Source organism: Melopsittacus undulatus, chromosome 8 (assembly GCF_012275295.1).
Source record: "Melopsittacus undulatus isolate bMelUnd1 chromosome 8, bMelUnd1.mat.Z, whole genome shotgun sequence".
In the NCBI taxonomy this organism is placed as follows: domain Eukaryota; kingdom Metazoa; phylum Chordata; class Aves; order Psittaciformes; family Psittaculidae; genus Melopsittacus; species Melopsittacus undulatus.
This window is the reverse complement of record NC_047534.1, coordinates 40,287,651-40,313,968: the sequence shown is the minus strand read 5'-3', so window position 1 is coordinate 40,313,968 and position 26,318 is coordinate 40,287,651. Positions and strand designations below refer to the sequence as shown.

At 50.4% G+C, this 26,318-nt stretch overlaps 2 protein-coding genes across 9 annotated transcripts in view; both read left to right on the top strand.

Moving 5' to 3' along the window:
* HOXD3 (homeobox D3) overlaps positions 1–26,318 on the top strand; it is a 30,813-nt gene that overhangs the window by 1,888 nt on the left and 2,607 nt on the right. The window contains exons 1-4 of one of the 8 annotated variants that reach the window (XM_034065112.1): positions 14,846–14,936; positions 15,664–15,946; positions 21,850–21,933; positions 25,377–25,922. In XM_034065112.1, the coding sequence (XP_033921003.1) occupies positions 25,427–25,922 (496 nt within the window). In that variant the 5' untranslated portion in view covers positions 14,846–14,936; positions 15,664–15,946; positions 21,850–21,933; positions 25,377–25,426. Of the gene's footprint in view, positions 1–14,845; positions 14,937–15,663; positions 15,947–18,269; positions 18,519–18,930; positions 19,154–20,922; positions 21,110–21,670; positions 21,750–21,849; positions 21,934–25,376; positions 25,923–26,318 lie in introns of those variants that run through there. The other 7 variants (XM_034065116.1, XM_034065119.1, XM_034065118.1 and 4 more) reach the window with 7 other exon arrangements.
* On the top strand, positions 8,982–12,259 carry HOXD4 (homeobox D4). The gene is made up of 2 exons (XM_005152583.4): positions 8,982–10,646; positions 11,034–12,259. The coding sequence occupies exons 1-2, from the start codon at positions 10,238–10,240 to the stop codon at positions 11,336–11,338; spliced, it is 714 nt and encodes a 237-aa protein (XP_005152640.1). The 5' UTR covers positions 8,982–10,237; the 3' UTR covers positions 11,339–12,259.

Below are 26,318 nucleotides of genomic sequence, written 5' to 3'. Positions count from 1 at the left end.
TCTTGTTTTTCTCTGTTTTGCTCCCCCTTTCATTTTTTTAGTTAACATTGAAACATAAATATGTGTATGCTCTTATATATACCTATGTGTTTGTGAGTGTTCATAACTAATTCTGCATGGATGTGTATATATATTTATGGCACATACTAGAACTGTATTTTTATATATATTTATACACCTATATAAGGTGGGCGCCTGTGTGAATGTAGATGTGTTGGTGTGCTGTAATTTTTGAAATACACAAACTACATTTACATTTCTCACACCTGCTCCGTTTTCCGACGTGTTTGGCAGAATTTATGAGTCATCTCATTTTTTTTTTTTTTGTTGAAAGGAAATAGCTGAGCCCTAGCCCACACTTTATTGACGCACGGGCAGTGAAAGAACAGCAGCACAAAATAACCCTCAGGACAGCGCAGGCTGCGTTCCCCAGCAGTGCCCAGGTATCCCTGGCGCCATCTGCCATTTGGGAAGTTAAGCTGGGTTCCTGCTTAGCTGCTCCAAGTTGCCTGGGCGAGAAGAGCAGCCTCTGCTCCCCGAGCCTGTAGGGGTTTTGGGGCAAGGAAGGGAGGCGATGTGAACCGTGGACCCAGGAAACCTGAGGAAAGAAACACACGTTGGGTTTGCACTCTTACGAAACGCAAATCCGGACGATTCGTTTATTTCCCAATAATGTTTCTCTTTCCCCAAACAAATATAATTCTCATGGGGTGTTTTATGAGCGCTTAGGGCAGAAAAAAATCCGAACAAAGACAGTATTTCACCCCTCGGTTGGCAGGCAGCTGTTAAAGGTATTTACGGCTCTACTGCAGTGCGGCACTCAATGCTGCTGAAGCGGGAGAGGGAAAAACAGGAAGCGAAAGGAAAAGATGAGGCACAATAAACATTGCAGCAGGTCGCAGGGGCCGGGCAGGGCGCGGAGGAAGGGTCCTGCCAGAAAAAAAGAGGCAATAAAACTGCATTCAGAGGCAGCAGGCTCTGTCCGAACCCAGTACTCGCCTCCCACCACCGCGGGGGAGGAGGAAGAAGGGGGGGCAGCCCGTATCGCTCATCCAGCGCCCCACGCTGGAGCCGACCCGAACTGGACCCCGCCGAGGTGCCGGGGCTGAGGCCTCAGCCCAGCTCCCCGGCCGGTTCCGCCGTCGAGGTCCGTCTCCGACACCTCTGCCCGAGTGTGGTGCCGCCCCGACGGCCAGGGCAGGGGTCACCTGCCCGCGGCTCCCCCCCTCGGATGGTCAGGCCAGGCCAGGCCGGGGTGCGGAGCGGAGCGGCCGCCGGGGGCGCGGTAGGCCCTGGCTGCCTCCACCAGCCATTTTGTCTCTACGGCCTCTTCCAGGAGAAGGCGCTGTAGGACAAGCCTGGCCACTCTCCGCGCCTCCGAGAGGGGCCTGCCGGCCGGCCGCCCCCCACCGCCTGTCCCGGGCCCCGACCTGGCCTCCCGCCTGCCCACGGGAGAGGTCCACAGGAGGGGCCCTCCCTAGCCGTGGCCCAGTTGTCCCACTGCTTCCAGCCCTGCGGCCTCCCTCCACCCTGGGTCCGCGAGCTCTTGCACGCACCCGCACACACCCCTCTGCGCTCCCTGCCTTTCCCCGCGGTGCCGGCGGGGCTCACCTTGGGTGCCCCGCCGCCCTCCAGGTCACCGGCCCGCCCTTTGATGTCGGGCAGTCACTTATTCCTTCTCTGCCCCTTTGATGTGTGTGCCAGAGCACCATGGCAGCCAGCACCCTCCTCTCTGCTGGCTCCCTTCCACCGAGCAGAGCCCCCCTACCCTCTGCAAGCGGGGCCTGGCAGCTTTCACTGCCTCAGCCTCACCTGTTACCTCCAGGTTTCATCTGACCCAGCTTTGCCCGGACATGACCCTGAGGATCCATAGCCCCCCAGGCCGTGCCTGCCCCAGCTCGACGCTCCCACGGCCTCCGGTCTCCCCTCCCTGCTTTGTGCTCCTCGCCCTCTTCCCCCGCGGACCCGGGGTGCCGCCGCCGCTGCCGCCTTTTGATGTCGGGGCGCGGCTCGCCACCACCCTGCCCACCCCGGTTCTCCGCTGCCGCCGGATCTGCCTGCGGGAGTGGGGACCTGTGGGCAGGGGCCTTTGCATGCCCACATCCTGCTCGGCGAGGGCATGGGTGGTGGGGTGACTGCTGAAAGGTCAGGGTTATGAGAAAATAGAGGAGGACTAATGTTTTGGACGCTATCAAGGCTCTCTGTAGGTCTTCAAAGTCAAAGGTGGAGCCTGTCATTTGCTGGTGGTGTGGTCCTCGGGGTAGGATGCTGGCAATCATGTCTATCAAGTGCCATCGAGAGCGACAGTGGTTTATACATGTGATTCAATTTCCCCAATCCTTTTATCGCAAGTTACCAGAGGGAAACCAATTGTCAGTGGGTAACTTAATTCCACATCTTATCCACCCCCAGATAATCAGTCCTGAATATGAGAACTGGCATAAAAACCTAGAGAACGAACCGGCCAGAGCTTCAAAGTCAACATTCACATCTGCATCTTAGAATAAGAATGTGAAAATCCTCCTAATTCCCTCTTCAAAATGTCAGGGCTAGAATTACTCAGTTGCTGAAACATTCATCTTCATCTTGCCCATGATCACAGGGAGCTGTATCTCATTCATCAACTCCTCACTACCCCACAGCCCCACCGTTCCCAGCCCCAGCCTCAAGGCCACATTTGCCTGAGGCACATGCCCGGCCCGGCTTTGCAGGGGCTGACTCTCCGACCGGGCACCAGCAGTGCTGCCACGCTGACTGCCTCTCCATGGCTCTCCTCCTCCTGCACGTGTGGGATGCGACCCAGTCCAAACTAGGATCTTTGCTTGCCCACAGGGTAGGCCAAGAGAGTAGAAGCTGTTTTAGATACCAGAGAAGGTGGGGAAGACGATCACAGGGCTGGAGCCCACTCGTGGTCCCTGCTGCCCAGGACAGGACCTCCACTGTATCCAGCACCAGCTGCCAGGCCTGGGGCAAACACCTCTGCTTCTGCATTGCTGTCCCAGCCTCTTTTCCCTACATTTTCTTGGACTTCCCCATTGTATCCCTACCACTCACATCCCGATCCTTATCCTTTTCTCCCACCTTCTCAGGGGACCAGCACCCTGGCATCTTGCAGCTGCCTGCCGCTGAGGCCGTTCCCCAGATGTCAGAGAGAACGGCCTCTTTTGGAGCGAGGGGGTGCCTGAAGGCTGCCACAGAGCCTGGTCCCACACAGGGCAATCCACTCCTGCCCTGGGGGAGAATGGCCTGCCCCCCCCCCCCCCCCCCCCCGAACTTTAATCGGCAGTATGATGAAGCAAGCTTCTCAAACTCCGCCTGAAAGGCCACCTTGAACAGTGACCTTGCCAGCTATTCTGGGCAGGTAAGGGCACAGGGGAAAAAGTCATTCCGCGGCTTAGGCCATTATAAAAGCACACAGGTGATGTCAAATGATTAAAGTGTTGACACAGCAAGAGAAACAGCGGAATGCCGAATAAGTCTGTGTCTTAAAGAGAGAGCAGGGAAGGTGCTCAGGACGCCTCTTGTACTAAGGGGGAAAATTAATTGATCAGCTGTGATCTGAGTCACCTAAAGAGCACAGCGGAGCTGAGCTGCGCCTTTAGGGCAATTTAAAACTCGTGTTAACAGGCAGATTGAGCAGCACACGGCCGAGTCAGAGGAGACCAGGTGGGACCTAACCAGGCACCACCCAGCTGGTGCCGACAACAACAGAGAGCTGAACCTATCTCGCTTTTCAGAGCTGAGACCCAGCGCAGCAGCTCGACCGTATCCTCACTCGCGGGCCGGGGCAGAGGCCGGTCCCCATGATCTGCGGCTGGTCCTCGACGGGGCTGACGCGACTCCCCGCCCTCTGGGGAAGGCACAAGCCCCTCCTTGGAAGCGCTGGGAGCTGCTGGCAGCTCGGACTTCCTCATCTTAGCCATGATAGATTAGGAGCTGATGCCCGGGTTCCTTTATGCTATGTAGCTGCCAGGGACATTTGACTTCCTGTGCTCGGGCTCCTTGAAATTCTCATTTGCTAATTCACACCCTGCTCCCTTCACACCAGGGCTGTTTTATTGTTTTATAACCGTCCTCAAACTTCCAGTCCTCAAAGATCTCATTGTGGCAGGCTTCACACTTTCTCCCTTTCCAAAGCCCGGTGCCCTCTCTGTTGCCAGCGGTTTGGTCCCTCATAAGGGTCCATGGGTGCCCGGAGAGCCCACAGTCCCTGACACAGCTTTCCCGAGATACAGCTCAGGAGATGAATAAGTCAAAAGCGTTTTCCAAGGCACCTTGCCAAAATCTCAGAAACATCCAAGGAAGGGAGAGAGAGAACCCCCTTCTCTGAACTACCTCTCTTTTTTTTGCCTTTCTGGCGATGGGCTTCCCTATCTCCTAAGAGGTGCAAAGAAAGGGTTGAATGGGTACCCATAGCTAAATTCACCCGGTTCCTTTCCCAAGAGCAATTTGACAGTGGTAACTCCCCTTTTAGCAGTTTTCTCTACAACACGCTGCTCAAAAAGGCCGGCATTACGCCGCGGAGCTGACCTTCTGCCCATCCCCGCTACTCCGACCCAGTCCCGTTTTATAGGACAGATTCAGAGAACCTTTATTTAGCGAATAAAAGTTTAAAGCCGAAGGTTATTTATGGTTCCGCAGAGATAGGTCCTGAGTGGCTATTTAGGAGCACGTGATTCCAATAAACTTTGTTTTATGGCTTGAGAGTTGACAAGCCAAAATATAATTCCCACCATAAATTAGTTTAAGAGCATACAAGTGCAGATGCTTGCGTTCCTGGAAGCAGTAATCGGGAAAGTGTTAGCAGGGAACCGTCTGCGGGAATGCGGCCGTGCAGGCACCTCTGCTCCCGGGTCTCCCCGGCCGCGGGGGAAGCGCACAGTAAGTCCGCTACCGACCTCCCCGCAGCCGAGACCGGGATGCCGCTGGGCCCCTAGCAGCGCCGCGGGAGCGGGGCACCGGCGCTGCTCCGCACGGCCCCGCGGAAGGCTTTGCGGGGAAAACCGACAGGTAGAACCCAGGTGGCTAGGGCAGCTCCGGCATGAGCGGGGTGCTCCCGACGGAGGTTTTGGAATTTAGCGGGGCATCTTATCCGGAGCTAACCTTTATTTATTATCCAAGAAAGATAAAAGGAAAAAGAAGGATAAGGGAATCTTCAGTGCTGAAATGCTGATATGACTCCACCGTCCTCACAAGCTCTGAATGCTAACCAGAGTGGAAAGAACTAAATATATGTATATAAATTTATTAAGTTTTTTGAACAAAAAAAACAGCCTTGGGAAGCTCTACCTAATGAACTACTGATAACGGGGCAATTGCTCTGTGTGTAATACAATAACTCTCCAAGATATCGTAGAAAGGCAATAGAGGAGGTTGAAAAATCGCTCACAGAAAAGAACCCCTCAGTGTTACTTTTAAACATACGATGCATTTCAGGAGCGTTAAGCTGGGCGCGTGGTTTTATTTTGCTTATTGTGATCTTTGAATGCATTTATAAGAAGATTTGAAGGAAAGTTCAAGTCAAATCTATCCTTCTATAAGGCAAACAAAGACGCGTGTCTCGTGGTTACTGTTAGGTTGATTGGGTCATCTTAAAGGGGACCTATTTTAGAGTAATCCGAGCTTTACTCTTATCAAATTCTGTCTCTTTCTGTGCTCAGCATGGTTATGATGCTGCATGGCATATTGTGATGTTTTACGGGTGACGGTTTAGCAAAGGTGATCTGAATATTTCATTTGTGACTGAGTTGCCACAGAACAAAAAAAGGCCTTTGTTATTCCTTTTTCCGCCACTGAAAGAGGGAGGTCTGATTTTCTATCCTTTTAGAGATTAACTGGTATAAAATCTAGACTATGAATATTAAAAGTAAAAAATCATACCCCAGGCACAGGGAAAGCGTGTGTTTATAAAAAACCTGCCTGAATGAAACGTGGCCCTCATTCGGAAGGGACTTCCACCCCACCACTCCGCTGCTCGCAGGATTTACCACCAGCTCCTCTCTGCCTTTATCTGTCAAATGTGGTCTGTAACTGTTCTCCAGAAATATCAGCCGTATGTGGAATACGACAGTAACAAACGTTTTTATTGCAACAGGTTCGCCAGTATGGAAGAACATCCACGGTGAGTAACCTTTTATTTCTTGTAGAGCTTGTGTTGCTTGAAAATCCTGTTTCTTCCCTTCATATTGGAAGAATTAAGAATGATGTATCCCTGATGAATATTGCTAACCACCCAAAAAAAAGAAGAGGCAAAAGGCTATGTCAGCATGGGAAGGCTCTTGTGGTGTCAGTTTGTGGTACCATGTTGTAATCCTGGCTAGCGTTGAAAGTAGAGGTGCAGCCTCCTGTGGGATTATTATGGGCTGTACAGGTGTCCTCCTGCTCTTAGACACTCTGGAGCAATTAGCAACGATTCCATTTCGGTTCGGCTGGTCTGTACAGCGCCTCCCCGCGCAGATTCTGGATGGATCACTTTGTGTCCCAGTGCCTCACAACCTTGGCTACTCCCACTCTTCTCTCTAGCCTGGATTCAAAGCAGAGCCGTGCCTGCTATCTAATGTTAGCCTCCTTTGGCACAGCCTAGTGAACGGGCGAAAGAGGAGGCGGGCTCTGGAGGCTGCCAGCGCCAGAGCCACCCGGGTCATCCACCCCTGCAGCAGGGTCGCTCCAATCCGCCGCTGCTGGGTCTCCTCCAGGCAAGGGAGACTCAAACGTGGACTGAAATGTTGGGAAGGCAACGGAAGGGAATGGGTGTTTGAACTTAGGAGAGAGACCTTTTACTCTAGGGGTTTTCGCATCCCCGATGGTCCCGCGGGAGTTGGCCGGGGTAACAAGAGGGGAGGGCAGCAGGTCCGTGTGTGGCAGGAAACGCTGTTGAACCTCTCTGGCTGCAGGAAGGAGCTAAGTGTGTTAGTCCTGGTGCTTCAGGCTGAGAGTGACTTGTCTCTCAAACAGGAAAAGAAAGCCTGGGATATTTGGAGATGAGTTAGGTATACATTGCCCTCCCCTCTTCTGCCAGCCCTGTTCTGGCCACGAGGAGAGTGTAGAGGAGCAGAGTTGTGCTTGTTTGCGTTTCTCCCTATTTCCTCTCTGTGCTTGCTGATAAATAACCTCTTTCACTGCTTGTGTCAGGCTGTTTCTCTTTTTGCCTTACGTTTTGATACTGGTTTTCAAGCCTTTTAAATACGAATTAAAAGATCGCCTCCAGCGTTTAAGTTTTAATTTTGTTCCATAGGTAACTTTCCTCCTCCCGTAGATCAGCCCTGTGCTATGTAGATGCCCTTGGCATTTTATTCCAGGGCCGGCCCTAAATGTATGGATTACTTGTTTTCTGCCCAAGTAAATTTAGCATACTGATTATGAACCAGAATACAAAAAAGCCTGATAGATCAAAAGCATTTTGTATGGGCAGTTGAACAGGAGGTGAATATATAACGCTTTTGCTCATCAATAACTCTTTGGCTTTGACCTGTCTGAGCAAGTCGTGCAATAAGGTGAAACGCAGGTCACGGCGTCTAACAAATATGAAAATGTGTAGTATTAAGCAGTGAGGGGAGCTGCTGCTTCCCCGGCACCATTGCTTCTCCCTGGGCAGCCCTCTGAGCGCTCGTCCGCTCCCGGGGGCTGCCCCAAACCCCACCTCGCTTTGGGGGTGTGTGTTTCATCCTGACAGTTCAGCTGGGTGGTTAACACACCCCCCGGGGGGGAGGTATCCTCCCCTCCCCCGGAGAAAGGAGGAGAAAGCTGAAAGAGACACTGAAAATAGTCGGGTGGAGATTAAAGTAATCCGGGAGGGGGAAGAGGGGGGCACAACGGCGACAGAGAAGGGGAAACAGATTAGGGACACAAAGTCGTTTCGAGTTGCACTTGCCATGAAGAAGACACCAGGGCAGTGGTAAGAAAGCAGATGTTTAAAAATAGCATCCCCAGATGAGGCTGCTGGGAATTGGAGGCAGGGTAACAAACCGGTACACATCGCTCGGATAAACGCAACACCCCTAAATCTGCCCTCCGCAGTGGTTGGATGTATCACCCCTGCACCATTATTTGTCCTTATGGTGCCTGTTTTAAATAGTGGAAGGAGAAGAGGTTGACCGCAGGACAGCAGTGAGGAGCTGGGTCAGACACAATTCATGAACTTTTGTACTCCTGTGTGCCGCTGTCGACAAAGTAAAAATAATGAAACTTTGTGATATGTTTGTAAATGATTTCGGCTGACCTCTCGCCCTGCCCTTCACCATAAACGCTACGGCGGGGAGAACCTGGGAGGGTGCGAGGCTGCGGCTCGCAGACAGCTCACAGGGATAATAGCTAGACCAGCATAATAGGATGAAGGTAAATTTGGAAAATTTGGAAACTCTCTTCTTCCCGAAAGCGGCTAACTCCAGCCTTTACTCTTCTCTTTTCACCAATCGCTGTTTCTGTTGTCGGCTGTTTTTCTTCTGTTTCGATATCTCTTTTTTTATTATTATTTTATATTTTAGGGGGAGGGGAAATTCTGATAATGGAGAATCTCTTTAGATTCGTGTTAGTCTAAATATATAAAGACTCTTTCTAGATTATTTTAACCATTATTATTCCAAGTGGCGTGATTTGACCGGTAACGTCTGTTTTCGTAAAAAGGACGTAGACGGCAGAGCATTTAAAGTGAGCAGCAGGTCTTTCTGAGAATTTGGTAGGCGAAATTCGTCGCTATAAATTGGTGGAGAGTCGTATGGCTGTATTGCAGCAATAATAAGAAGCATGAATCTTTTCTGAAATCCCACCTTCCTGCAAATCCGTATCTCAGAATTGAGTCCCAGCAGAATAGTTTGCATTCCTCAGAAGACAGTAAAGACTAAGAGAATTGCAAAGCCCTGCTATATTGTAGATGAAAACAGAATGTTATTACGTTGTCTATATATACCCTGTAGAACCGAATTTGTGTGATATTCATATAGTCACAGATTCGATTCTAGGGGAATATATGGTCGATGCAAAAACTTCACCGTTCTGCAAATGGTTAGAAGTTTAAATACTGGCGGAATCAAAAGGCATGTCCGTGCTGAACACCCAGAAATTACAAAAGTTTTTCTGCCTCTCTCCTATTTGCCAGGTTTTAGGACGTCTCTTCAAATTTCAGTTGTCGTTCAGTCGTAACTCTCACTGACAGACTGTGAATCCAAACAGTTAAATCTCACCAGAAGTTATACAATTTATTTAAAAAAAAATAACAAAAAAAATCCACTAATCGGTGAATGAATCTTTCAAAAGATACTCATAAATTAGCCAGATATGCCAGACTTTAGCAAAATTTTCCCATCAAGGGTTCAGATCGCATCCAAATATTTACAGCAACAGCAAAAGAGCTGCACTCGCCTCACTGGAATGTATTTACTTGTGCTCCTGGAATGATATTGATGAATGAAGACCGAATTTATCTCATTAAAGCCGTGATATTTTTAACCTAATTAAATGCCGTCTCTAGTTCAATTGATTGAACTTTAGTGGTTAAAAGTGAGCGGTTTCTTGCCATCTGTATGGTTTTACATGCATACGTGTATAGCTTTACATACATAGGCGTGCGCTGGCGTCTGTGCGCGCATACGTATGCACAGAGATATATGTTGAGCCTTGAAAGTGAATGAGAAGTTACTGATTGCCTAATTTTATTCAGCAGAACTAAATTCTGGTAACTTTTGGGTGACCTCTGCGAGACAAAGGCAGAACAGATCTATTGTACAACATATTACCCTCTTTTTGGATGGCTTTGCTTTCCCTCACCTCCTTATCAGTTTCCTCCCTTTTAACCCCTCTTCAGCTCCTCACTCCGAATATTTCTTTCGGTATTTTACTTAAAGCGAGGTAACAAACCCCGGTGGCGGTCGCAGATGGGAAATCAGACGGCAGAGCACAGTCAACCGGGGCGGAGGGCCGCCAGCTCAGACAAAAGGCTGGCCGTACCTGCTGGCCAAGGGGAGCACCGCTGCCCCAGGGGTGCCCCAGCACCCCCGGCACCTGCTCGGGGGGTGCGACCAGTCGGGGAGGGGGGTCATTCGGTTACGGGGATATTCTGGGGTGAAATCCGTGGAAACACTGAGCTGCGGCGAAATCCGGTGATGGGCTCCCGGCTCCCCATTGGCCGGGCCGGTCACATGCCCGCCTAACTTTATTCAGTTGACAGCAAGTAGGAGGGCTCTATGGCAGGGGGAAAAAAGACAACACGAGAAAAATTAGTATTTTCTACCTTCAGAAATTAATGGCCATGAGTTCGTACATGGTGAACTCCAAGTATGTGGATCCCAAATTTCCTCCTTGCGAGGAATATTTGCAGAACAGCTACCTAGGCGAGCAAGGGGCCGAGTACTACAGTGGCTCGCAGGGCTCTGATTTCCAGCACCAGGGACTCTACTCACGGTCAAACTACAGCGAGCAGCCCTTTAGCTGTAGCAATGCCCAAGGCTCTGCCGTGCAGCCGCGGGGTCACGGACAGGAGCAATCCGGCCCGGCGAGCCACTTCCCCGGCCAAGCAGAGCATTGTCCACCGCCTCCAATGCCCAACTCGCGAGCCTGCAGCCAGCAGTCGGCCCTCAAACCCCCCCACGGGTCGGCACTTAAGCAGCCAGCAGTAGTTTACCCCTGGATGAAGAAAGTCCATGTTAACTCGGGTAAGGATCCTCTTCTTACTTTGCTCTTCTACCCTGCCTCCGGCCGCCCTCAGCGGCGCTCGCTCGAGTCCCTGCCAGGCTGCTGGGCGAGCTTTTTAAGCCGAGGTAGCCAATTACACTCGTCATAAATTTTTATTGCCGAGGAAATAGGCCGTTGGCCATGCGGGGCTTTACCGTGCAAGGGGAAAACTCCATTTCAGGATCATGCTAGGGGCTCCCAGCCTACCTAGCTGCCTGCATTAGTGGGGGGAGAGCAGCACGTCCATTGTAAGGCACCGGGACGAGCCCAGCCCGGCCACATGTTCGCAGCTCGTAAGGTTTTCTTTTGTAAATTCGAACCGGCAAGTCAAGATTAGCTTTGTAAAGTTCTCCGTATTTTTTTCCCAGTGAATCCCAATTACAACGGAGGGGAACCTAAACGCTCCCGCACAGCTTACACCAGACAGCAAGTCCTAGAACTGGAAAAAGAATTTCATTTTAACAGGTACCTGACCAGGCGCCGCCGTATCGAGATAGCCCACACTTTGTGTCTCTCTGAGCGCCAGATCAAGATCTGGTTTCAGAACAGAAGAATGAAGTGGAAAAAAGATCACAAACTGCCCAACACGAAGGGCAGGTCTTCTTCCTCTGGTTCAAACTCCCATTTACAGACTGGTTCCAAGGACCATCAGACTGACTTGACAACTTTGTAGAAGAGGTGAAATTTTCCATTTCATCCTTCGCTTCTGACCAGTACTGTACATAACTGACACTGCCAAGCAGAACCTGCATGTAGCAGCTAAGGACTCGAGAAACTGTCATCTTTCTTTAAGGTACTGTTGTACAAAGGAGACAAAATGACGCTACTTTGGACTTTATTTTATTTGCCTCTGCTAGCACAACCTAAAAAAAGAAAAAAGGGGGGGAGGAAAGAAAGAAAGGGAGGAAAAAAAAGAGAGAAAAGAAACATAATGCAGGCAGTGGGAATTAGGAAAATATTAAACGAGACCTTCTGTCCATAAAAAGTAATAAATCATTGAAAATGAAACTGTCCTGTGTTTCAGTTTTGAATTCGAAAGTGAAGGTTTGATGCTTTATACTGGGGTTTTTACTTTTAATTGTCTTTTTCTCCCATGCAATTTCGGGATGATGCATCTGGGCAAGTTAAGGACAGGAAATTTATAGCGTAGTCTTATTTGAACATGAAGACTACTAATTGTGAACTTTTTTGCTGCTTTACCTTTCTTGGTGTAATGAAAATACTTGCTCATTTCCATAACGTCTCAGAAGGTGTGCATAGGACTTCAGTGAAAACGGGTTATTCTATGTACTGATAGTGTTAGTATATTTATTTATTTGTTAAGTAGAAGAGTGAAGATAAAAAGAAAAATAGTAAAACCAAAAAACAGGGAAGGGGAGTTGAAATACAACATTTCTCCTTCCCAGTCTCATGAACTCATGTATAATGTTTACTTGTCTTGAACGTACACAACTTTCTTGTCCTTTTTTTTTTTTTTGTCATTTCCTTCTTTGTGAATAGGAAAAGCATCCCTGCTCCTTACTGTGTGCCATCTAGGGCTAGAAGGCTTGAAATCTGTTTCCAAAGCCTGCTCTGCTCAGTGTTGTGCTTTAAATCATCGATACCTCATTTAAAAATGGAGGGGGGTGGGGTGGTGGAAACAAGAAAAAAAAAAAGAGACCACAACAAAATAACTCCCCCCACCAAAAAAAAAAAAAAAAAAAAGAAAAGAAAAAAGAAAACCCCAGAGTGAAAAATGTGTGAGATTTCTGATCTAACCAGAGCCACTCGAAGCTGAATGCATTCTTTCAACCAGATTTTTAGTATCTTTTCTTTCTGAGGCAGAGACGGGTGATGTGGGTTGTGCTTTGCTTTGTTTGGTTGTTATTTTTGGTCCTTTTTTTTTTTTTTAAGAACAGTGATTGTTTTTGAGAAAACCACATGACTGCCATGGCTAGAAATCTCTGAGCGAGTTGCTTTCAGGGAAACAGGAAAGGCTTGGACGGGAGCAGAGCTGGTCTAATACCCACCGATTTGTCCCTGGTTGCTGGCTGCATCATGCCAAAGTTTTAGTGAGCTGTAACTCCCAAACCTAGCCCTCAGCTCTCAACCCAAACCAGCTCTCTCAGCCACTTACACCTCCTCTCAAGTGATTTTAAAGCTCAGCCCTTATCTCCTGCACCCTCAGGGCAGCCTGGGAGAGGAACCATATCAGCGAAATTGTAACGAGGTGATCCCTTTATTAAAGAGAAAAGGGGCAAAGAAGGAAACTCGGAGCAAAGGCGGAAGGGAGGTGGAAAGAGCAGGGGGTGAGTTAACATGCCCATCTCCAGGCTGGGTGTTTCCCACCCAAGACCCACTGCTTTTTGGTCTCGCTCGCGAAAACGTGGCCAAAACGGGCTTGAATGCATTCGAAAATGAAAGGCGAGCTTTTCATCAGGAGTGTGTTCGGCAGCATTAACTGTGGCCAGCGGTTAATTTCTGCCCCTTTCTCATCCCTAGAAGTCCGCAAAGTGTCTTTAAGACTTGGTCTTTTGTTTTAGAGCCTGGAGAAAACTCTTTGTTCTTCCTTAGGGTTAGCCCAGTTCTCAGACTTGCACATGGCAATACTTGAATATCTCCACGTCGTGATATTAAAGATGGATATTCCCGCATTATTCGCGTCATTGTTTCTATGACAAAAAGCACCGAGTTCATACATAGTAAAGACGTCTTTTTTTCTGACGCCTTCACGTTGAGAAGCTGAAAAGGTATTTTACTGAAGTTCGGCTAAATTGCAGGAGCAGGTTCACCCAGAGGACAAATTTTCTATTCGATTAGTTGTATTTCAGCCGGGAAGAGTGACCTCTAAACCCTTAACCTTTTGGACCCAAACTACCCTTCCCTTTCTCTGGCATGGAGAGCAGCTAGCAGCAGCGCTTGAGGAGGGAATTCCTGAGACAAGTTTTCAAGTTTTGTTATACCCAGCTCCTGTGGTAGCGGCCTTTCGTCTCCAGAGCTGTCCAAAACCCTCCCTTTGCTCTTCAGATGAAACCCGGGAAATAAAAAAAAAAAAAAAAAAAAAAAAGGGAAAATCAACTCCCCCAAAAAGGGGGTTGGGGAGAACCTTCTCTGGCTATTCTTGAAAATGCCCCTCCTGGACCCCCGCTGTTTACTCAAAGTCTGTGATAAGTTGGTTGGGAGCAGGGCAAAAGGGTTGTTGGAGAGAGAGCCGCCAACTTTGGCATCATGTGGTACATGGCCTAGGATAAGCAAATCCTTACTTTGGGCTTCTTATCAACCGAGATGGCTCCCGAAGTTAAAGGACCAAATTCTGCTCCAGATTTACTTCCCCCACCCACTGAAGTCAAACAGGGATGTATCTGCGAGCAGAATTTGTCTCATTGTCTTTTGAAATGTTAATATCTCCAGGACGAGTGTTGAGTTCAGCACAACTCTTACAGCCCCTGTTGCAAGACCCCTTTGAGCGAGGCTGGGGGCACTGTCAGTTTACACAGTTGTAATTGCGCTGTGAGCTCGGAGAATATGTGAACTGGAGGCAAGTAGTACCAAAAGAAATAGTTTCCAGATGCCAATTCTCTGAAGGGTCAGCAATATCTGTAATAACGACTAGGAGCACTGGTCACTATCTCCCCTGCAAAACGAACCTGAGGTTTATTTCTTATTGATTTTTAACCCTCCTCCAGAGTTACTTTGTGTCGAAAGGGGAGCTTGTTATTTTTATATATCATGACTGAAACGTTGTGCGTTGGAGCCTTTGTTAAACGGTTGCATTGTCCAGCAATACTCTCATCTCTGTTGAAGTGTGATGCTTTTTATAGACTTTGCCAATGTTTTGCTGCCATTGATTAAAGCGTTATTTATACTAAATGTCGCCTGTAGTTTTGATGTAAGCCCTCCGTATACATTTGAAATAATAAAAGGCGTAGAGAAATAGTTTCTGGTTTGTACCTTGAACAAACAGTCCTTACAAGGTGGGTCTTTCTGCTGTGAAAATGCTGGTCCCTCCCATCATTACAGTGTTAAAAGATGAGTGACTCTACATAGCATCCTTCCAAATGTCCCTTTGAACAGGTCCGATGATTGCCCCAGCTATAATGGTGTGACTTTAGGCCAAGCTGGAGTCTATATTTACATTTAGGCTGCAGTTAAAAGTGCCTGTCATCCATTTGCTACTGCTTTGCATTTAACAAGCCCTCCTAGAATGACTCCTGGATTTATGCATGTGCGGTAGGAGGCAAGGAGCCACACCTGAAGTCACCTCGATCCCTACACAGATGGGTGCCTTTTAGGTGAGTCCTGGAAGGAATCCATTCAAAAAAGAAATTTGAAATGGAAATGCTGGGAGTAGCTCTTCCTGTGCAGTAAGCGTTCCTTTTTTTATTTTTTAATTATTTTTTTTCCAGCCGATACAAACCAAAGACCACGAGAAAACACAGACTTGGGGAGTTTAAACTTCCCTGTGCACCTAAAGCAAACATTTATTTATTTATTTTTAATCCCCCTGCCTAAGCACCTCAGGCAACAACATGCACCTCTGGTCAGCTGAAGCAGATTGCACTATCTTTGTTACAAGTATTTGTCACTGAAGACTTGTCCTCCCCTGGAGCGTGGTCAAGGCAGGATCCAAAGGAGAGCACCCCGTTCGGACCGGCCAGGAGAGGGGTGCCAGGGGGAGGCGCGGGCCCTTTCCGACGGGGTGCACAGAGGTGGGTGCGGGTGCGGTCCTGAGCACAAGTTGAAATGTCGAGGCACATTTTTTGATTATACTTTCTCTCCCCTGTTTAATGGCTCCTCCTGTTACTCCCGATACATCAATACGGTTCTGTATATTATATCACCACTAGTCGTTAAGGTAAGAATGAAGAGGAAAGGCAGAGTCAATAGCAAACCCCATTCACTGTACAGTACAGTAAATAGGGACCTCTCTGTGCAGAGCCCTACGGCTTCCAACGGCCATGTTTGTTAGCCCTTTCCCCTGATTCTTTTTCCTTTTTTTTTTTTTTCCTTCCCCCCAAGCCTAGAGACCAAAATAATCTCGGTAGGAACAGTCATAACAGGCAGAATTTCAAAGTGCAAGGAAGATGATAAGAATAGATTTCTACAAGTCCTGACCACGTGATTTGCGAAATAATTAATTCAGCACGTCCCTTAAGAAACACGGAGTCGTCATTAATCTGCCAAGCAAAGGACTCTATCAGACTTGAAAACTGAAGAGATCCCAAGAATATAATATACAAAGGGTGCAGTCCCTCTCTCTGCACACCTAGCTCTTTGCTAGCTGCCGAAAAAGAGACGCCCGGTACGTAAATATTTTTTACTTTTATTCCTTCTTATTTAAGCCTTAATGAACTCAGCTGTCAAACGCTTGACAAATAGGACACGTTGCTTCCTGATTTCCAGCTCGGCAGCGGCCGGGGACCGGACCGGGCGCAAGCGGTGACCTTTGCTTCCCAGGGAGCAGGGGAAAGAGGGCGAGCGCGGAGCAGCGCGGAGTGCCGCGAAGGAGGCAGCCTGACCGCCTCCCTGGGCGGCGGCGCTGGACGCGACCGCCTGCGCGGGGAGGCGCGGAAGGAACAATGCGGCTGTCAGGACAGCCGCTGCCCGGTGCCACCGGCAGGGAAGGGCCCTCAACTCCTTTGCAAGCAGGGTCGTAAATTTTGCCGCGCGTCTTTGACAGCGGGGCTGCAGCGGGGCCAGAGCCAGCTCTGAGCGCGCCTTCCCCCACCGCCCACACAAAGGCCGGCCCCAGCCCCGCTCCCGCAGACCCGGTCCCCCGGTCCCGGCCCCGCTCCAGCCCCGGCCGCCGTTCGTGTCCTCCCGAGCCTCACCGCCCGGGCGGAAGAGCCCGGTCTCATCCAGCCCCCGAAACAGGCTCGCCGCCTTGCAAGTCCCCGATCGATAGCTCGGACTAGGGGGAAATGCTATTTGTGTTTTTATATAAAGCCACCCTCTATGAACTCCACAGAATATGGACAACGAGGCTGAGATTTCTCTGTGAAATCCCAGAGTCAGCTGGAAATACTTTCTGCAAACAGGATATTCTTTATTATTCCTTGCTGGAGTAATTTCTAAAAAAACCCTAGATTGTAGCTTTTTATTACTTCCGTTTCGGTGGCAGGACAGAGACAAAGTTTCCTATGTTATGAATTATACATTCAAACAATAACACATTAATTCAATTATTCAAAGATGACAAATGTTTATGTGCTTTGGTAGTGACTAAGGAACAGATTTGCTACTTCACGAGAACTCCTACGTTTTTATCAATGAAGTTTTATATTATCCTGTTGGTCCGGGAAAGAAACCAAACTCCACCAAGACACGCAGTAAAACGGACCCGAACATAAATCGCAGCCCTTTCATAAGAGCGTTTATTCCCGCATATAGCCCGGGCTATTTTATCAGTTTGACAATTGCCGGAGTTGTTGTTATAAATCATCATAAGTAATTCCTGAAAGGGTGCGAGGCTGCTGGGGGGCGGGCGGAGACTGTAAATCTTTCTGTTTTATTGCTCTATGAACATATGCTCCGATTGAAGAAGGCTTAGATCCTTTACTAGAGACAAATTCGTGCAAAGCTGGAGTCCCACCAGCCAGAGGATTAACATTTCCTTAATAGGCTTTTTTTTTTTCAGTCCCCTTTACGATGTCTTAATTCTGGTGGTGGTGGTGAAGGTGCTCCTTCCTTCCTTCCTTTCTTTCAGCCGTCCTCCATTTTCACATGAAATTTCGCCTTTTTAGATTTTTAAATTTATTTTTATTTTTAAGCCCTAGACTCTGACAAGACACCCGAGGGCTGTGGGGCTTTTTCCAGGTGGGTCGAAACTGCCCTCCAAAAAGTCGTTTTCTTCTGAATCCCTTTGTGCTTTTTGCTCAACCGGTGCCCAGCTTTTCCCTCCACTTTTGTGTAAGAAGAGAAAGACCTCTCCGTCATCCAAAATGTCTAAACAGCGGCCAGAATTATGTTCGGCTTTGTGTGTATGTACACAAGTATGCAGAACACGCTGTGCGTGTAGGGGTTGCTGTATGTACACACAGACACGCGAGCGCGGGGGGCTCTGCAAAACTACCCATACACCGAAATATATGGCTGACAGAAAAGGATATAAAGAACCATTACCTCTTACTTGAGGCGAGATTTAAGTGCATCATTTCAAAGAAATATAGGATTATAAATCCGAAGCCGTACACAATAATTTACATTGAACTTATGTTTCCATCACTGGACTCCAATCTTTTTATAACTGGTTTGCAAAGTCAGGAAAAGCAATGTAATTTAGATAAATGTTACAATGCACTTACGGTTAGTATTGTAAGGTAATACGTTACTGTCACATCTCCATGCTTTGGATGGTAATGAAATCATAGCAGATGTTAGATTAGGTGTAGTGTATTTATAGCTACAGATATGTTAGAAAAATCAAACAGAGGAGCTAATATAGTTCTTTTCTTACTGAACTGGAATTGTTGGGGGAGATTTGTGGGTACACATGACGGATATACTTCGGGTTTGCTCTATGCCTACACAGGGAGGGAAGGCAAGCTCAGGGCAGACACACACACGCACAAATGTCATGAGGTTGTTGGCCTGGCTTTTTTCTTCCCCAGCGCTTGTTTAGCCCCCAGACAGGGATAGTCCCGGCTACCCAGCATCTTCCCGGTACGGAGAAAGAGAAAGAAAAAATTCGCTCAAGCCAGCGGGCCCCAGCGCCTTTCCACCAGAGCAGCGCTGCTGTGGAGCTGCCCCCTGCGCAGGCTCTCGTCTGCGGCCGGTCCCAAATACCTCCTCTTTCTCCTCCGGGAATTTCTGCTCCCTGGGATCATCCCGAGGAATTCACCTTTTCCCCAGGCTCCACCGGCCAAACGGGGCGCGTAAGTGCGAGCGCCGCCGATGTGCAGCGCGGAGCGGCGCGGAGCTCTGCGGGAGGAGAGCGGGCCGGTGCGCGGAATGAGGGTGCGGTGCGCGGCCCGTCTTGCGGGGGCCGGGGCGGCGGCCCGGGTGCGCGGGGGTGCGGGCGGCAGCGGGGAGCGCGCCAGGCTCGGCCCGGCGAGCTGCTCCCGTGATCACGTGGGCCCTGTTCCTGTATTTTAAGGCAGTGCCTATATTTCTGATTATAAAGGGGTTTCTCCTGCTCGCCCCCAAAATTCATCAATGGCCGCACGATTTAAAACCAAAACAAAACACGAGCCGGCCAATTGCCGCCTGTGGTTGCAGGAGGCTGATGGCTGAGGGGTTGTGTGTTGATTTTTTTTCCTCTCTCTCTCCTTTTTTTTTTTTTTTAAGCCCAACAAATTCCGATTTCCACTCGCTCTCTTTTATTGGTAGTTGAGCCTGAGCTTGTTTTCGCTCTATCGGGAATTCTGGTGTATGGAAATGTCTGTAAAACCGCAAGATCAGGTTTAGGAGAGTATTGTCTGCAGACAAAGGGTGAAGGATATATTCTAAGAACTGCAAGCGCAGATCCTGAAAAGTGAGGAGTCCAGGTTTATGATAAATTGATGCACAGGTAAGCAACTGCATGACAAAATGGGACCTTTTAACCACAGGGGCTGCATTATCGCCTTTGCTCAGAGACTGTCTGGAATTTGTTTGCAATCTCTGCCCATAAGGGCTGCAAATGCATTGACTGGTCTCCACCTCTTTGAACGCTTTAAGCTGTATCTTCTTTCTATTATGCTCCTTAAAGAAAAGGTAGAGTCCTTCCCAAAGGCTAGGGGAAGACGTTTAACCCTATCCTCTTCCAGGTTTTTGCTGGCTGCAGGAAGGGAATTGCAAATAATCAAAGAAACAAGAGGGAGACAACTTTGCTAGATGCTCCCATTGCCAAAGTAAGATTGAGCATCGCGTTAATGCGTTGCCGTGGGTAGCCGGGCAGGGGGTAGCCGTGTTGACTTGTAAAGAGCGATTTAAACCAGGGTCATCGGTAATGTAGCCCCTGCATAAGGTTTCTTAAATATTACTGCCAAATGTCTTCCCAAATCTTTTCCCCTCTCAGTGCATTCGTGTTCCTCAGTGGCTGTTGTTTTCATCACCCAGTAGTTTTGGTGTTGGTACTACCGGTGTGCTCATGCTTCCCAGTTACACACACTGTCTGAAGCACGGCTTGATATTTATGTACCGAGGAGTTTCTTGCCCTCCATTCGTGCAGTTTGATCAGTCCGGCGGTGGGAAGGTGCCCGGGGGAACCGGCCGGTGTCTCTTCGGGTGGACGGGGGAGCTGACAGAGGCCGTGCAGCCTCCCCGCACACATCTGCAGCTCATCTTCCTCTTGGGCTGTTGCAACTAGCCCGGCTCTCGCAGAAGCGCCTGTCCCCACCGGTCTGTGGCCTGCCTGCAGCCCGGGTGAACTCTCGGTTATGTTTGTTAGACAGCCCCCGCTTAAAGCCCAGCTTTGTGCGAGCGGGCAGGAGTGGGTGTAGGGCAGAGCCGACCTTGGTCGCCCCGGCAGCCCCGGCAACTACCCAGCGGGGCCGAGGTGCCAGTAGGATGCAGGGCAGGAAGGCGAGGGAAAGGGAAGAAAGGAGGAAGTTGGGGTGGTTGGTGTGATTTTTTTTTGTTTTCCTTTTTGTTGCGTGTTGCTCTGCTCGATCAGAAGTTAAAAGCAGTGAACATTTTTCTTAGCTATATGCCTCCAAGCTGCTGGCCTGCCAAGTTAGTCAGCTGAATCCAATTACTGCAAGCAGCATTTCATTTGGCTCGATGGAAGCACTCACTTATAACTTCACCTAAAATTTCAATAATACCTATATTGGGCCCAAGCCTGAATAATTCTAAAGATTTCCCTGCTTTTAGCTCTGGCAACTTCTCCGAGGTGGGCTCTGGGGGAGCAGCGCCGAGAGCAGAGCACAACCCCAGCGTGCCCGGGATCCCCTACCCGCAGAACAAACTCTGGGGGCTACTCCTGTGGCCGTGGAAATCCCGGGATTTGGCCAAGCTCTCGTCAAGTACAGCGTGTTTAGAGCAAGAAGGCTTCCGCTTGTGAGGCTCAGGAGCTGTTTCAAGAAGGGATGAGAAGTCGATAATTAATTAGGCACAAAATGAAAACTTACCGTATTAATCAACAGTGGCTAACAATGTCTCGGTTTGCAATATTATGATCTCTCCGCTCAGGGGCTAAGGTGCAACGCCACTTACGTTGCCTTCAAACACCCTGTAAAGTGATATTTCTAATGACCCGTCTTTAAAAAAAATAAAGCACTTAAAATTGACGTACACCCACGTGAATATATTATATAAGACGTTGCCGGGACAGGCCCAGGCCAAGAACCTGAGTGAGCATCATGTGTAATCATGAAGCTCCACTTCCCCAACTCCAGTTTGCCAGCATAAATTAAGGTGATAAGAAGAGGGAATGTTGCATCCTACTGGGTTTGGGTAGGGAGAGAGAAGACTTGGTGGAAAGTTGTAAGGTCTGTTGCGTTGTGAGCTATTGGAGTCGCTTCCGTTGGTTGTTCATTAAGTGGTGAGTTATTGCTGTACGAGGCAAAGGTCATTTCAAAGGCTTATGGTGGCTAGATATCGTCTTTATAATGACCTGGGCTTCTTTGTGGGGGATTTTCTGGCACTCTTAAATTCTTAAAGTCGTGAATCGACACGTAACACAGCCAAATACAAAATGCTCATTTCGGGACGCAAATACTTGTGGGGCATTTTCAGCGCTGGGGGTTCTCCGCTTATCTTTCTCTCCGTCATACCAGGGAGCCGGGAGGTAGGAAGGGAGAAAGACCTGCGCTAGCTCTGTTTCCCCAGGGCCCTCCTCGGGCCGCGAGTTGCGGGAGGTAGGAGCGGTGGTTGTGACCGACGGGGAGGACCCCGCAGTTCCCATGCAATGGCGCTCCCGCTCCTCCGTGATCTGAATCTCCGCTCCCCTCTGCGCCCCGGCCCGGGCTGAGAGATCGGGGAGGCAGGCGCGGCTCCGCTCCGCGGTCGGTACGCGGGGTGCGGCGGAGCGGCTGCCACAGGCCGCCCTGCCAGGGTACGATCCGCATCTGCGGTATTTTCTCGTTTTTTCGCTCCCCGCCTCTCTCAAGGCACTATTAACAAATGGAGAGAAACATCTGCCCTTTGTCTGCCAATAGATCTGACGCGGAAGGAGAGACACGGTGAGGGGCTACGGACGAGATGTGCATTTATTAACAAAATCCTAAGGAAGAAAGTCCAAAACAAAGCAGTTTCCGCTGAGAGTTCTCATTTTTGTTGCAGGTCCGTGCCCACGGATTATCCCAAGGAACCTGAAGATCCTACCCACACAGTTAAAGTCAAAAATCAAGAAAAAACATAAGTGTGGTGAGTTCTCTAAATTTCCTTTTCCGTCCACCTCCCTCTTTCCCCAGCGCTGCAGGCCCACCGCAGGGACCAAAGCCAGGGCCCGGCCGCCGTCCCGCCGAGCGGGAAGTGCTGCTCGGGCGGGCTCGCCACCGCCTTCGACGCCAGATTATACCAATAAATACCAGCCCGCAGGAAGCCCCGATGAAAGCGGGGTCAGAGGGAGCCGAGCCCGGCTGGGAAGCAGCCTTGCCCTGCACCCGGCCGCGGGGAGCAGGCGTCTACCCATGGGGGTGCTCCGTAGCTGATTTAAGAGGCCTCACAGTGGTCACTGCTCCGTACTGGAGCGCCCCGTCGCTCCTCTGTCCGCGGGCCCTTCTGCGCTTTTCAGTGCTCTCAACTCTGAGCAAGACCTCCCGGCTCAGGTTCAGGTCCAGCCTCAGCGGTGGGTGCCCGGCTGTCCAAGGCAGCCCGCCCAGGGCAGAGGGTCCCCACCGCCTGGCTCTCAGGCCGCAGCCCGGAGCGGCGGCTGGGTCCGGCAGTGGGTCCAGCGTGTTCCTTATATACAGGGCTGCCCCGGGCCGGCTGCCGGGAAACGTGCCGAGCAGGGGATTCTTTTGCCGGGCTCCCTCCTACGCGCCGGCTGCTTTGCACTTCTGAAAGTGCCGTGGCTTTGGAAGTGTTTTTCTTTTCATTCCTGGCCGGAGCGTTTACTGCCACGGCACTAGCAGTCATAAATTTTGTTACAAACCGCAATGACAGGTGCATTGATATGCACCCTGAGAGCTCCAGCTGCTTTAATAACCGCTCCGCTGGCCGTGCTCACCGCCTCTTATTTATTCGGTATCATATTAGATATTGATCCTCAGCAGAATTAAGTGTAGTGGAAGTTTTAGTAGAGAACTGCTTAATATGGAGGTGTCGAGAGGAAAGCGCCGGGTAGACGCGCGGGCTCCCGACTTCTCCTCAGGTATTGCCGTGAGAGGGCCGGTAACCTCCAAAGGCGTTGGAGCCAGCGGCTGGACGGACAAAAAGCCCCATTATCGTGTCCAACGCCAACAGTTCAGATGAGGTTAACCTTTCTGGAGAGGAGGAAGGGAAATCTGAAACACAGACATGGATACGTTGTGGTTTCCTATCCTTGGAGACTCTGAGCCCACCTCCCACCGCTCGGCCCCACCATTTGGATGTCACCTCTTTTTTTTTTTTTTTTTTTTCCCTGGAGGCTGTTTCTGGCCAAACCACCAAGTGTTGAGCCCCTGCTTTGGTGTTACCTATAAAAACATCACCCCGGGCCTTGCACTCGTGGAAAATCAAACCCTGGAAAGGTCTCTCTCGCCTCTTTCTCTCCCTCACTCTCTTTTTAAGATCTAAAGATGAGCCACCAAACAGTTGAGCATTGTCTATGTGATTTATGGCCCATAGCCTCCTTTTTAGGTTCAAGCAGAGTTCACAAGCAGTTGGTATTTCAGAAAAGAAATAAGGCTTTTAACAGCTTAACAGCAATATTCTTTCTTAAGATTCTGCGTATTCTTTTGGGAACTATATTTCACAAGGCACATAAAAGCCTACGCTTAAGGCGGTGTTGTGCTAACAAAAGTCCTCAGTCCAGACCGCTCCCTAAAATGTAGATGATGGAAGTGGAAAACGAGCGACAGAGTTATTTTGCACAAAAAAATACTTTCAGGACTCGTCAAGATTGTCACAGCGTATTAAAAAGCATCTGAATCGTCACCGTCCATTTCTATAGACAACTTTTTAAACTAAAATTTTCCAGGAGAGGAAAATAGCTCTTTTCCCATTTCCATCAGCTTCGCAGATCATCCCAAGCTTTTGTTCAGGGAAGAAAAGGACCCCGGTGGTTTGTGACAGGGGATAAACCGCCGAGAGCGGCCGCGAATCTCAGCTCGCTAAAGTTAATCTGAATTACACAGACGTGTATAATCCCGGTGAATTTTAGGGAACAGATGAGCAGTACTTGGCGGTACCAAAAGCTGCGGGACAAAGAGCAGTATCCTGGTAGTATTGCTCAAGTATAGGCCGGAGAACGGTAATTATCGGACACTGCTCAAAAATTTCTAGCTACTCTTCTCTGGTATGTTAATAGGTTTGAACCCTGAAGAAATACAAGGAACTCTGCAGATACGATGAGTTACAGGCTTACATTGCCAGGTGAAGCATGTGGCAATTTACAGAATTACTAAAACCGTCGGAGAAAACACCTATCGGACAAGAAAACAAAATGACAGGGAATATTAAAAAAGCCTCAACAAAATCACAGAACAGTTTCTATCTTGCAAAAACTGCAGAGAAGTTGCAAGGGAAAAGGGAGCAGCATCCTGGCCCAAAACCTCTGCCCGTAGGGGACAGTGCGTTTTCGGCTTAAACAGCCTGTCTGGGGGCCGGGAGGCGGGGAGGGGAGCTCCACAAGTTCGCAAACTGCAAAAGAAGAGAAACCCCTAAAAATTATCTCCCATCTCTCAGGTTCTTTCTAATGGGGACAAATAAAAGGGACGAGAAACGTTGGGTGAGGGAATTTAATTCATCACAGAATTAAAATAGGGGAGCTGACCTGAGACTTCCTTTATAGTGCAAAGTGAAGGGAGTGAATGGCGCCGGTTACACTTTAACTCCTGAGGAATCCGGGGGAAGAAGGAGGGCGGGTTTACAAAGAGGACGGGATTCTTCTGCTTCTGCCTGGCCACAGCTTGGGCTCAATCCATCATGTCAGCCCTGCGCGGCCCTGCGCAAGCGTGTCTAGCGGGCGAGGGGCGCGAGGGACTCTGGGTTAAAATGGACCGGGGGGGCCCTGGGAACACCACCCAGCGCGGCCTCGCCTTGCTCAGTGGTAGCCCTTCCCTTGCAACCGCGGAGAGAGATTCGGCCGAACTCCTGGGGGAACGGTCCACAAGCAGGACAAAGCAAGAAAACATTCCCCAAAATGACTCAAAATCTGGCCTCTGGGAAGTCCCGACAATGTGATCCCGTTCCCCTCAGCTCCACGGCTCTCAGTGGCTCCTTTCCTGCTGTCCCCTTCTTCTTCCCTCTTATGCCCTACCCTTCTCCCTGGTGTGCTCCAATTTGGCCCGGCTCCTGCCTGGTGATCCTGCTCATTTCTTGGTGTCTTCTGCTCACTCTCTCGTGACTCTGGTACTTCTCTGGGGTCCCCTGCTCCACTCTCTGGTGTCTCCTGCTCTTTCTCTGGTGTCCCTTGCTCCTTTTCTGGTGTCTCCTGCTCCTTGCTTTATGCTCCCTGCTCCTAATCTGGTGTCCCTTGCTCCTTCGTGGATGTCACCCGCTCCTTCCCCTCTGCCCCTGCTCCCACCCTGACGTCTCCGAGGTCTACGGGCCCTGCCGATGCGGTTAGTGCTGCTGTGCGGGGCTTTCCAGGGACAGCCCGGAGGCTCCAGGCCATCGTCCCCCACTGAAGGTCTCTTTTGTGTCCCCGTTGTCCCCCTTCCCAGGTGGATACGAGTGGCCCGGGCCGACGACGTGAGGCGCGGGACGGCAGTCAATGTTATTTGAGCGGGGGCCGCGGGCCTCGGCGATCGCAGAGCGGAGAATGCAGAAAGCCGCTTACTACGACAACGCGGGGCTCTTCGGGGGCTACAGCTATAGCAAGGCCGACGCCTACCCCTACGGCGCGACCCACCAGTCCTACGGCCAGGCTGGCCTGGACGGCGAGTACCCCGGCTCCGCCTGCTCCGTCCAGGGCTCGGGTCCCGGTCGTGCCCCTGCCCACAAGGGCAGCGAGCTGAGCGGCAGCTGCATGCGGACGGCGGGGGGTGGCCCAGGGGGCAGCCAGCCCTCGGGCATCGGCGAACAGCAGCCCCCGGCGCTGCCGCCCTCCTCCCCGCCCAACCCCCCTCCCAGCGCGCCCCCTCCGAAAAAAAACAAGGGAGGCCCCAACTCCTCGAGCTCGACCACCGCCACCCTCAGCAAGCAGATATTCCCCTGGATGAAGGAGTCCCGGCAGAACTCCAAGCAGAAAAGCACCTGCGCCCCTTCAGGTAGCCTGACACCCCCGACCTGGCCCACGGCCCGCCCTGGGAGCCGGACAGAGCCTCTCGGGCTGAGCGCCTGCCTCTGCACCTTGTCCCCTCCTCCTCCAGGGGCAATGGCCCCCATACACCGCTCGGGGGTCTCAGCCCCACCGAGCGCTGCAGGCAGGGAAGGCTGGGGGCTCCTGCCCTGTTCCCCCCACCAGCCCAGTGACGGAAGGCACGGCCCCGACGGGCCTGGACAGGGCCGCTGGTGTCCCTGGGGTAGGCAGCTGCGGGAGGGTGGTGCGTGCCGGGTAGGGAGCGGTGGGAGGACGCCCCCGGACTTCCTGCCCCCCCTCTTCGGGAGCCGGCAGAAAGAGGGGAGCTCCTGGGAACCCTGAGGAGGCTTTCGGGGGGGACCAA

Coding starts and splice junctions, on each gene's coding strand:
- HOXD4 (XM_005152583.4), top strand. CDS start 10,238: ATGGCCATGAGTTCGTACATGGTGAACTCCAAGTATGTGGATCCCAAA. Junction 10,647..11,033: donor GAAAGTCCATGTTAACTCGG/GTAAGGATCCTC, acceptor TTTTTTTCCCAG/TGAATCCCAATTACAACGGA.